The 12585-nt window shown below is 40.6% G+C and overlaps 1 protein-coding gene across 1 annotated transcript; it reads left to right on the top strand.

Moving 5' to 3' along the window:
- Nucleotides 1–320: 320 nt before the first annotated feature.
- LOC123427410 (probable WRKY transcription factor 12) lies at nucleotides 321–4571 on the top strand. The gene is made up of 4 exons (XM_045111445.1): nucleotides 321–822; nucleotides 910–998; nucleotides 1137–1292; nucleotides 4207–4571. Exons 1-4 carry the CDS (start codon nucleotides 550–552, stop codon nucleotides 4379–4381), a joined length of 693 nt encoding a protein of 230 aa, XP_044967380.1. The 5' UTR covers nucleotides 321–549; the 3' UTR covers nucleotides 4382–4571.
- Nucleotides 4572–12585: the final 8014 nt, after the last annotated feature.

Raw genomic sequence — 12585 nt, 5'->3', positions numbered from 1 at the left:
TTTCGCACGATGGAAAAAATCGATGCGGCTAGCGTTGGACGGATGTGTCGATCCATTTGCGGAAGCGGACGTTCGTGTTCGCCTGATCGACCTAAACGAACAAAAAACAAACAAAATCATCGTCTATTTGGATCGGTCCGTTAAAGTTGCTCTTACTGGTCACTGAAACATCCCGAGCTAAAAACAAAACGACGGTTCAAGGTCTGTATCTTTTATCCGCGTGTTTGAAACCGAAACGACTATCCAAGCAGAGCCTAAACATCACCACGCAAGCTACAAAAGCAGGAGCCGATAGATGAATCTGCAGGATCCAGCAGCTACAGCAACGAGCAGTACCACAATTTGAGCAAAAGGCTCTTTAAAGGGTGGGTCTGTCCAGTCCTCTTCCCAGCTATAGCTTGCCCACCGCTCTTGTTCCCCTTTCTCTCTCTAACCTAGGCAAGAAATCACCTACCTCTCTCTCAGTCAGCCTCTCTCTATCCTCTCCTTGGCATCTCCTGCCCCCAAGCCAAGCTAGGCCGCGCTGATCCATCGCTTGCATGATCCTGCATGGAAGGCGGTAGCCAGCTGGGGGCGTGCCTTCCCAGCCTCTACGCGCTCGATCCGTACGCATCCCCTCCCCTCCTCGCTCCATTGCCGAACCAGCACAAGCTTCACCAGATGCCGTTGGTGCTCCAAGAACAGCCCGGGAACCACGGCGTGATGTTCTCTTCGGACCATGGCGGTGGCCTGTACCCGCTGCTTCCGGGGATCCCCTTTTGCCACTCCGCCGCCTCCCTCGAGAAGCCCACCGGGTTCGCGCCCTTGGGCGGCACCGGCGAGGTAACTAGCTAACGCTGACGTGCATGCTTGACCGCCTTGCATGGTGTTTCTTGCTTGATTCCTTAGGAATTTTGGGCTTTTTCTCAGGCGGGCACATCGGCGGCCAGAGCGGGCAACGAGATTGCTGCTACTACTACCACTACCACCACAGCCAGCTGCCATGGCCCGAGCTCATGGTAAGATGTGTATTGCTACCTGCTACATAGTATCGTGTTGGTGGACGATTCGACGTGTGATAGTGCTAACATCTAGGGTTACACGAGCTAGCAATGAGACACTGATGGGTATGGTGATGGATGATGGTGGGCGTGCAGGTGGAAGGGGGCGGAGAAGGGGAAGATGAAGGTGAGGAGGAAGATGAGGGAGCCGCGGTTCTGCTTCCAGACCAGGAGCGAAGTGGACGTGCTGGACGACGGATACAAGTGGAGGAAGTACGGCCAGAAGGTTGTCAAGAACAGCCTTCATCCCAGGTATACACATAGTACATAATATATGTGCTTACCCTAATTCGTTTTCTACTAGTACTACAAATGCATGTCACATCCAAATGCAATTCTAGGATGTGCGCGAACTGTGAAGTGCGTAAGATTCCACGGACCGTCCCCTAATTTGCAGATTCTAAAAACGTGGAAAAAAAAAGTGTGATAGCAATATCCTACATGTTTTTTTTTGTTTATTGGTTGCATCACAAAAAGAGATAAAGATGTTGAAGTTCATGAAAAAAATTCTATAAAATCTAGTGCAAATAAATCATTAGAGAAATCCCTATTGTTTATAATACTGAAAACCACACAGGAGGATTCTTAAGGACCGGAATCCTTTTTCTTTTAAGTCCTTTGAATCAAACGATTTTAAGATTTGTTATTGGATTCTGTACAGAAGCCATTGCCCACATTTAATAAAATGAATCATTTATCTCTAAGTTGCTTGGAAAACCCGTACCGTATATCTACTTTCCAAGCCTTTGGATCGAGAACCAAGGCTGGTTGTACTCCCTGCACATCGGGATCAAACCGTAGGTTTGATGCTCATTGCGTCCCATTAAGGTGATATATTCTTTCGGTGGGGCCATGTGGTGAATTCGTCAATCTGAAGCTTCCGGACACGTGTCTTCAGTAGTCGTTGTGTGAGTGTGTGTATGTTTTTTTTTTTTTTTTTTTTGCGAAGAGTGAGTGTGTGTATGTGGTGTGGTGGTTTCCTTGCATGCGAGCGTCTGCATTGTCCATGAAAAAGACTATAGTGTTACATTGATTAGTATATACACCTTTCCAACCATAAGCTTTGGGGCGGCCAAAATTCTGTGAAAATCATTTCTACCATCCGAATGCATAGTAATTTTGACATGAACTCAAATGTCATCGTATTGTACTTTGAGATCTTATATTATTGCAAAGATTTTCATAGGAATTTTGGAGCATTGCAACTGGATTTCTTATAAATTGTTCCTACGGACGGCTCTTGCCTGTTGGGTTGCTTGCCATTGTGCGTGCAAAGATTTTAGCTTGCGTGGTTTTGTCCACATTCAGATCATGTACACCTGCATAATCTTCATTGGATGTGCAATTTCTCAGCATGGATCATCATTGTTTTTTGTTGCATCCGCCTAGGTACAACATCGGTCATGTATGACTTTTGCTAATTACCGGCATGATCCTTTGTGTGTGTGCGTTAGTTGGCTGTGTGCATCATAGTCGCGTAGAGGCGAGTGCATGCTCATTATGTTTGTATCCCCTTATGTCACATTATGATTTAAGAATAATAAAAGTGCTCTTCATCGGGAAAAATACATGATTTATTAGGATTGAATCCCACATGATTTTTTTCTAAGACTTCCTTTGCACTACATTGTAAAGGAAATTTTGCATCCACCTAAATAAACTTTGTTCCTTTGCACTACATTGTAAAGGAAATTTTGCATCCACCTAAATAAACTTTGTTCCTTTGCACTCTTATGAAAAATCATTTCTTTTTCTTGTGATACATGCAATTAAATAAACTTTGTTCCAAATCCAACCATTATCCTTTGAGTGGCATGATATTGTAATCCTACGTTTTCCTTATTCACGTAGAGTACTCAAAATCATGTGATTCAGAGAAGTCATCAAGACCAATGCACCACCATCTCCGCTCTTTTCCTACTCTAAATTATAATGTGTTCGTTTGATGTGAATCATTGTTGACATCGGTTCGGATATTAATTCTAGTGTTTTGAGCTCTTTCGGGAATCTGGATAGTACATGATATACAAGGCACGGGTTGTACCCAACACTACGTTTTTTAAACCTCCTAGCCATAGAGTTTTTTGTTTTAACCACCATGCTTATTAATTAATTAAAATAAGGTTGTTACAAACATTCCTTACAACATTTGCCGTGCAGGGCGGAACACTAGACAGAGAGTTGGTTAGGTTTGTGGGATTAAAACCCTACCAATCTTCCTTGTGATACAATTTTGTACTTCACAGCAAATGAAAACTCCATTGAGTGTAACCTAGAAAAATTCCCATGTATCATGACTTCCTACGTTTCTCCTGCGTTGTAACCAAATATTAATTGGTGCCAATTCCTACAATCTCCAATCTTATTGGGTTGAAGCGGGAATGCCTATGTAGTAATGTATTTTTCTTCCTTCTGTTTTGGTGTTTTTGAAGAACAAATATGGAGACCCTTTCCCCCATTTCTTTTCTGCTTTGGTCAAGTTCTGACCATGCTTGCATTTAGCTTGTACTCCCTTCATTTCAAAATACTTGAAGTTGATCGTTGATTTATATATATAACAGGGAGAATCCCTTTTTCGTCAAAATACTTGAAGTTCTAGGCTAGTCTTAAGTCAAAGTTTTTTAAGTTTGACCAACTTTATAGAAAAAATGCCAATAGCTACAACATTAAATATATATGGTATAAACTACATGCATGTTATCTTGAATCTGATATAGCTAATTTAGTGGTATAGATGCTGCTATATTTGTTTAAAAACTCGGTCAAACTTAAAGGAGGTTTGGCTTAGAACAAACCTAGAATTTTCACACTGAAGAACATGTGATAGTGATACTGTAATGTTTTGATGTTTTCCCGCAATGAGTATCATACAGCGTTCATGAATGTTATCTATGCCAATACTTTAATTCTAGATTTTTTTTGGAAACTTTAATTCTAGATTACTATGATACGTGTGTTGTGATTTACTGTGTCTCCAGATAGAGATCTTGTTTTCAGAAGAACGGGGAGGCTCCTCCCCGGTTTCATTCATCAAATGAAACCAACACTCCAGATAGAGATCTATTCTGGATTAATTACTGTTCTTTTTTTCTTGCAAAAATTGGCTTCTCTGCGCTAGTATGTGTGTGTGTGTGTAATTTTACGTACGTGTGGGTGTGCGTTGCAGGAGCTACTACCGGTGCACCCACAGCAACTGCCGCGTGAAGAAGCGCGTGGAGCGGCTGTCGGAAGACTGCCGCATGGTGATCACCACCTATGAGGGCCGCCACACCCACACCCCCTGCAGCGACGACGACGCCGGCGGCGACCACACCGGTAGCTGCACCTTCACCTCCTTCTGATCGGTCGGCCGATATTTGTCAAAACGCACACAAAACATTTTAATTAGCTGGGTATGGTAGAAGCATGCATGCATGCTTTTGGTAATTTGGTTTAGATAGACTAGTCACCATTATTATTACTGCATGCAAACATGCAATGTGGATGATATATATACCGAGTTATAATATTCTGTTGTGTGTTGTGCATCAATCGGTATATATGTCTAACGAGTTCCTCCTTATGTGCCGCTAAAAAAAAAAGGAGTTCCTTCTCATGCACATACTTATCCGATGGAGTACCAGTGTACTACTGCTCCACCATGCTCTACGCAGCATGCACTACCAGTTGTACAGTGGTGCCTAGGTAGCTGATGGATCATGCACATGTGCCTGCGCCTGCTGCTAGCTTAAAGCCTTGGGCATGGCTGCAATGCATGCCAATCTTGACACCGAAAGAGAGGCCATGATCAGATGATCTTCTTGTCTGTCGGCCATGTATACGCATAATCCATTAGCCATCTGCAGCTCGCAGCGCTGCAAACACACGGGCTAAAATCCAGAAGGCAGCTCGGAGTCCTTGCATGTGTACTCGCTCATCATGCATGCATGCATGCTGGCCTGCTAATGATGGCGAGACTGCTTGCACCTGCGTGTCGCAGACTCGCAGTAAGCTTCTAAACGGACTCGGACAAATTCCCACTCACAAGTTACTGTCGATCTGACCGCATCATGAAGGCTCCAAGAAGAAAACGGGCTGATAAAACGCCCGTGTGATTAATTCAGGGCGACAAGCGGTTTGAAAGTGAAGGATCCGCGACCTGAAGTTGCACTCTGATTTCCGGACGGTGGCAGAACTGCGTAAACAACTCCAGCAGAAGAACTGGTTCGATCGCCCACTCCGCGCACTCTACAGCCAGCACTGATCAGCTGTCGGTAAAAAAAGTTACCCTTGGTTCAGATTCAGTTTTTTTTCCAAGCAGAAGCTGGTTTTGGAATCCGAACCAAACGGGCCCTTAATCTGCTGTATTATAGCGTTTGGCAGACCACAAATGTAGAACCGCACCTTTTTTATTTTGTGCCACAGGTGGCTAGGGGTGGCACCCGCAGGTTATGGGTACGGGTGGAGACTCCTCATACCCTTACTCGCCCCGTCTGATATTACCTACAGCCTTACCCATACCCGTGAACGGGTACAGTTTTTTCCCATACCTGTTACCCAACAGGGTAGATGGGTACCCGTGGGTAAAATTACCCATATTTGTAAAACATCAATTTAAAAAACTTATAGTTATAAACTGCATTGTATCATATAGTTTACAAAGTTAGATTATAACTACAACACATACTTATAAAACAACATCATATAGTCATAAACAACAACACATAGGCATACACTTTCAACTCATAAATTATTGACATCGTGTAGATTGTAGAGATAATTTTGAGTTTACGTAGATTTTATATGGGTACACGGGTATATGGGTATGGGTTATATGATCCCATATCCATACCCACTCTACCCGATGGGTTTCAGGTTTTTCTATTTATATACCCATGGGTAAATTTTTATCCCATATCCTTACCCTAATAGGGTTTTTACCCGCAGGGTACGTGGGTAATGGGTACCTATTGCCATCCCTACAGGTGGGGTGGCGTGGTTTAACATGGCTTTCTGCTATGAACTCTTTAGTCTTTTGGTGAAAACTATCAATGGCCTCAATGCTCACACAATAAAAACTTGTTTGAATGTGAACAGCCCTAATTACTAAGGCGTCTCTCTCTCCCTCCCTCCCTCCCTTCCTCTGAATAACGTTAAAAATATTTTATTTTTTCCATAGGTTTTTTAAAGGGGTGCATGCATGACTATCGTTGTTTTCATTTCTTTCAATCTGATTTTAATGGATGTTTATTTGCATTCCGGATCACGACTGTACGAAAAAAAAACGGACCATACACTATAGATTAAGTTTGCGTCGAACATTATATTTTAGAAATACTTAATAGCTAAAAAAACATCATATTTAGATTCTAAACATTTTTAATCAAATTTCATACTCCCTTTGTCCCAAAATAAATGACGTAAATTTAGTATTAAGTTAGTATAAATTTTGTACTAAAGCAGCGACACTTATTTTGGGACAGAGGGAGTATATAACATGTTAAAATCGAAGTTACGATGGAAAAGATATGGATAATTTTGTTTTGCATAAACTACTGATTAATTAAGTGAAACATTAGGGGGGGGGGGTCTCTTAAATGAAAAAACGATTTGGCTGACCTAAATATGAATGACGGGTTGATTACTTGAAACACTATTTTTTTTCTTTCAGAAAATGCTAAAATGGGTCAGGATATGACTTAAACATGTACTACAGGTTAATTTATAGAAATAAGAGGGGTCTATTTGTAAAATGATGTGACGGACGAACAGAAAGAGTCTATTGTTTATTATTACTAGCAAGTAGCAAAATAGACGGTGTGTTGCAATGGAGAAAAAAATTAAAATCTTTAACGGTCATGATCACATTTTGTTGCATCACCGAAACAGACGATCACTTTCAATTCGTGAACGTTTTCTAAAATCATGAACTATTTTGAAATTCATGAACATTATATACTATTTACAAATACTTTTTAAGAAAATGTGAACATTTTTTAAAACATTTTACTTGAATCGACGAACATTTTATCGGAATTGGTGGAACAATTTTCGAAAGTGACTTTTTTAAAATGAATGATCTTTTTTAAATCAGCAAACATTTTATGAGTCAATAAAGTAAATTTTTATTTACTAATATTTTCTGTTTTTTAGAATTTGTTTGAATTCATGAACATTTTTTGAAATGGCGAAATTTTATTCAATTTCATTAGAAAAAATACTTGGGCTTTGAGAAAAATATGAACCTTTTTTTATTTCCCAAACATTTGTTTTAAAATTAGCGTTCTTAAATATGCAAACATTTTTTGAAAAATCATAAACATTTTGTAAACCTAAAAATATATATGAACTGTTAAATATTTTATTTAAAAATCTTCTTTCTTAATTTTAGAAATAATTTTCGAAATTTCAAATTATTTAAAGTAGAAAAAAAATATGAAGGAAAAGAAAAACAAAACTTAAAAATCAGGTCGCTTGTACATAGGCCGGGCCAATACTGTGCGCTGTGTCGTCTCATAACGCGTAGCGTGCAGTATAGGATGTTTCAAACATGAGCCGGCCAGTCCAAATGTTTTTTATCACTTATAGATAGCATTGATGGGTAACATTTTGCAACTTTAGGAATAGCTTCGTTGACGGGCGGGAAGAAGCACTCCCTTATTTATTAATGTTATATATATATATATTAATAATAATATTGATATTATTAATAATAGATAAAGATGTATGTATATATATAAAGAAAGAGAGATAGAGATTGAGATAGAGAAAAAGGCACAAGGCCAAATATAAGCCCTTTAAATATCCACTTATTAGAAAAATAACCCAAATCTTTAACGAAAACACCACCATCATCCTCCAGCATCTCTTGATAGCACGCCATGAGCCGAAAATTGTTTTTGGCTCCCGAGCTCCATGAAGGCCTTTAAATTCAAACTTCAAATTTCGTGAAAATTCGTATTTTAATATTGAAAAGAAAAATGAAAAAATACATAAATAGGTGAAGGTATGATACACAAGTGCGTAAATTTTAAGAACAAAATACGTTTAAATGAGGGTTGTGCAAAAATGACAAATCTGAAACTTTTTAACACATGTTACTATTCATCATTTCAGACCATGAATTTGTCTTTTTTGTACAGGTCACGTTTCAAAGTATTTCGACCTAAAATTTTGCACACATACGGATCACATTCTTGTTTAGTTGTATATTGTTTTTCAGATTTTTTGGAACTAATTTTTTGAAAAAAAATCAAAAATTTTAGCCTCCATGAAGGCCGAGCTCCAAAACGCCATTTTCGCCATGAGCAATGCTCTTTATCGCCTCTCTGCCATGGTCTTATCACAACAACTTTATTGATACTTAATGCATTTCTAACTCATCCTCTATATCAATTTAGTGAGGTATATTTGATTTTTTTCTACATTAAGTTTGACCTGACCGATCCTCAAAACAGTTTAGTGAGTATAATTTTTACTCCTTCCTATCTAGTGGAGTATATTTACTCCTTCCTTAGCGGTCGAATAAAATCAGCTCTCTTCTCCCTCCCCTTCCCCACACTATCGTCAACGCACCCCCGCCCCCCCCCCCCCCGCCCTCCTCGCCTCTCTGATGGTCGGACGTGGTGGACGACAACCCCGTTGTTGATGCGCATCGTGGATCTGCGGCACGCGGGTCATCCTCCGCAGGCGCTTTATCGAGCCGTCGTCGCCGTTCGCCCAATCTGCCCGTCGCAACGCCCCTACGTCGATTCGAGGACTTCCCCGTCCTCCCTCCCTCCCACCCCCACCCCCCCGGCCATCGATGAGGACCTACCTTGGGGTCCTGCAGCGGCGGTGGGGGACGTGGATGGCCAAAATCACGGATCGGGAGACCCACACCCGATGGTGGCTCGGGATCGACCATACGGCCAAGCTCGCGACCATGGGGTACGACCACTGGCAAGTCCGCTACCATGGCGCGGTGGCCCGCTCAACCTACCCTTTGGCACGGCTTAGGTCCACCTCGTCCCGCCAGAGACGGGGGTGGTGAGCTCGGCTATGGAATGGGAGGACCGTGAAGCGAGGGAGGGCCTCGAGGCCGAGGCCATCGACGAGGCCTACATGCAAGAGCTCCGTCCGTAGTACCGGGAGGTCGTGGAGGCGGACCGTATGATCTTTGCTGACGCTGACGATGAGGTTATCGTTATCTCCCCCGACGACGAGGTCGAAGGCGGTGATGACCAGGAGATCGACGTTAACGAGTGGAGGAGTGTCTTCCCCGGCGATGAATACGACGACACCGGCTCAGACCCAAATCGCGGCACATCGTACGTACGAGGAAGGATTGGCTTGACATCACATTCAATCGAAAGTTGTTTAGTTAAGCTTAGTTTAAATTTGTGTTTTATGTTGAGTTGTGCAAAACTATCTATGTTTATGTTTGAATGCATGCAATTTTCGGTTCAAAATGCTTTGAATTTTATCAAATTGAAGTTTCCCGTTAAGTTTAGGGGATCGGCTAGAAACGACAAGAAAATAGTGGAGTATATATACTCTACTAAAGATTTTACTCCATTAACTTAGGGCATCGACTAGAGATGTCCATAGAAGTTTGTAAGAACAACGGTGAGCAAGCCGTCAATATAGACCGGAAAACAAGGGTGGTTGCAATTTGGATAGATCGTCACCCCAAAGAAGCCGACGTCGAAAAAGATCAGAGAATAATCCCAACTCCGACCAAACATTGGAGAGGTACACAAGCTTTACAAGTTCCCTAAGACCTTGTTCGGTTACAACGGATTTGAAGGGGATTGGAGTGGATTGGGGAGGATTAAATCCCCTGTAAGTCAAAATCCACCTCAATCCCCTCCAATCCTCTTCAATCCCCTTGTGGTGGGGATTAACCGAACAAGCCCTAATGGAGCCACATTTGGCCGGGTTTCATCGGATGAACATGAACCTAGAGAACAAACACACAACACAATGACATTCCCTTTATTTGAGAATGGATAAACACTAATCACACCAGAACAAATGGTTGGCGATCAACACCAGCTCTGACTCATCAACATCCATCTGTGAATGGCCATAGACATGGGGAAACACGAGAAACCATTATTCCCGTTGTCATCGCTGGCCCAACTTCAATGACGATGAAGAATTCGAGAACCTATAGAACAAAACACACACACATATGTTGGGTTCTCACCAATGGCGGGCAGGGAACCCGTGGCGACACCCACGGTCAAGGGATATAGTTGGCCACCTCCTGACTTTTAAACCTGAGAACACGGTACGCTTGCTATGAATTTTGTTTCTCGCATGGTTTAGGAAAATGAACAAGTCGGACCCCCGACAAACCCTTTTTCCTATTAACACCCCGAGCCCTTTCCAAAGCTACATTGGTTCTTCCTCGCGATGGTGACCTTCATTTTGAGAGATTCTTGTGATGGTGTCCTGTGTTAAAATGGTTTAACGGTGTATTTGAAATGATAAATTTTACATATATTATTTGAGAATTTTGAGCGTTATGTCGTATCCATGTATTTCTAACACCATTCTCTCATACACAATTGTGCTTTGTGGGCCAACCTATTTTCACAGTATTCACAGCAATCTAATCATGCTGCTTCTATTGTCCTTTTTTTCTCCACTTTTTATTTTCCTACCTTTTCCTAGAAATAAACATTTTTAAATACATGATTTTTTAAATAGGTAAACATTTTCTGAAATACATGAATTCTGAAAATGCATGAGCATTTAAAAAAATACATGTATTTAGACATTTAATCACTTTTAAAATACTTTAACTTTTTTAAAAGTTGAGGCACATTTTTAAATCCATGAACTTTATCGAATGACATTATTTTCCATTTCATTTTATATTTGTATTAATATGTAAAACAATTATCACCATTATTTTTGGATGGCTTGTTTGGCAGCGACTTATTAGACCGGTCCTATGCAGGCGATCCGCCCTTTGTTCCAGGAGAACCCGGTTCCCCGCATGGATCCTTAGGGAATCTCGCAGCGAGCACTCCCACGTCGTCATTTGGCGCGTTCTCAGCCGCCGTCACGTGTCGCGTTTTAAGCGCTTTCTTCGGATTTCATTTTTTTTTGCACGCGGTTTTGGCTTTTTAGATTGTTTTTGTTTTTGATTTGGTTTGCGTGTTTCAGTTTTTCATCGGTATTTCTTAGTTTTTTGTTGAAAATATAAACTTTTTTGCAAAAAAAAACTCTTTTTTGTTTTTTCGTGAGAGTCACGGTTTTGCATCCACGAGAGGCACGAAAAAAACGTGTTTTCTATTTAGTTTTTGCGAGACGCATGGTTTTGCTTCCGCAAGAGGCACGATTTTGCTTTCGCGAGGGGCACAGTTTTGCCTTCGCGAGAGGCACGGCCGTGCCTCTCGAAGAAGGGGAAAAATAATGTCTTTCTGTTTTTTTCACGAGAGGAGCGGTTTTGCTTCCACAAAAGGCACGGTTTTGCGTTCGTGAAAGGCATGCCCATGTCTCTCGGCAAGGGGAAAAATAACGCGTTTTTTTTTGCGAGGGGCATGGTTTTGTTTCCGCGAGAGGCACGATTTTGCCTTCGTGAAAGTCATGGTGGTGCCTCTCGGAAAGGAAAAAAACGTGTTTTCTGGGTTTTTCCTATCGCGAGAGGTATGGTTTTTTTGTCTATTTTTTCGTGAAAAAAGGTTAGTCAAAACCTATCAACAAGGAATCTAGTGTTGAATATCTCGACGCGAAAATCCAACGGTGAAAACAGTTTAAGATTTGGACGCACGATTTAGAAGATAAAATGTTTTAAAAATACAAATCTACAAAAAAGGGAAAACTTCTAGTTTGCGACAAGTAACACGCATGTAGTGCGTCATTTATGACAACCCGAAAAGGTGGAAGTAATCTTTCAAAGGGGTACTCCCTAATTACTAATTTCGGGGATAGCTAGCAAACGCCCACCCTGCCGTGGGAATGGAACTGCCCGTTAGTCAGTTTCAGGTGTTTTGTGTGTCTTTTTGTGATCTTTCTATTTTTATCATATTTTTATTTTCCTCGTTGTCCTTTTTATAATATTGCATTTTTATAATTCTACTTTTGTTTTCCAACAATCACAATAAAATATTGAATTCGTGAACTTTTTAACATCTTTAAAACCTTCCAAAATTTGGGAATATTTTTTGAAAATGAGATTTCCTTCATGAACATTTTTTGAGCCCGCAAACAGTTGTTTGAACATTTCCAAACTTATCTTTTTTAAAATTCGTGAACATTTACTGAATTCATGGTTTTGAAACCAAATAGTGAACATTTTTTAACCTAATGAACACGTTGTGAATTCTCAAACATTATTTGGAAGTGATGAATTACTTTTTAGCTCAAAAGTTTCAAAAAATTAATGAACAATTTTTAAATGGGCAGCATATTCTGAATTCATGAAGAATTCTTTGAATTCATGGACATTTAAAAAATCCACGATAATTTTCTAAGTTTTCAAAAAAATGTGAATCCGAGAATATGTTTTAATTTATGAACAATTTTTTTTAAAATTAAGAATATTTTTTAACTCAGAGGCATTTTTCAAAGA

The sequence above is a fragment of the Hordeum vulgare genome, chromosome 2H, assembly GCF_904849725.1.
Source record: "Hordeum vulgare subsp. vulgare chromosome 2H, MorexV3_pseudomolecules_assembly, whole genome shotgun sequence".
Taxonomy (NCBI): domain Eukaryota; kingdom Viridiplantae; phylum Streptophyta; class Magnoliopsida; order Poales; family Poaceae; genus Hordeum; species Hordeum vulgare.
The sequence above is the reverse complement of the archived record's forward strand: the minus strand, read 5'-3'. Positions and strand labels throughout refer to the sequence as shown.

What these genes read in the sequence shown, in the direction of transcription:
- LOC123427410 (XM_045111445.1), top strand. Translation starts at nt 550, where the DNA reads ATGGAAGGCGGTAGCCAGCTGGGGGCGTGCCTTCCCAGCCTCTACGCG. An exon ending in CCTTGGGCGGCACCGGCGAG is followed by an intron (nt 823 to 909) that starts GTAACTAGCTAA and finishes GCTTTTTCTCAG; the next exon opens with GCGGGCACATCGGCGGCCAG. An exon ending in TGCCATGGCCCGAGCTCATG is followed by an intron (nt 999 to 1,136) that starts GTAAGATGTGTA and finishes GTGGGCGTGCAG; the next exon opens with GTGGAAGGGGGCGGAGAAGG.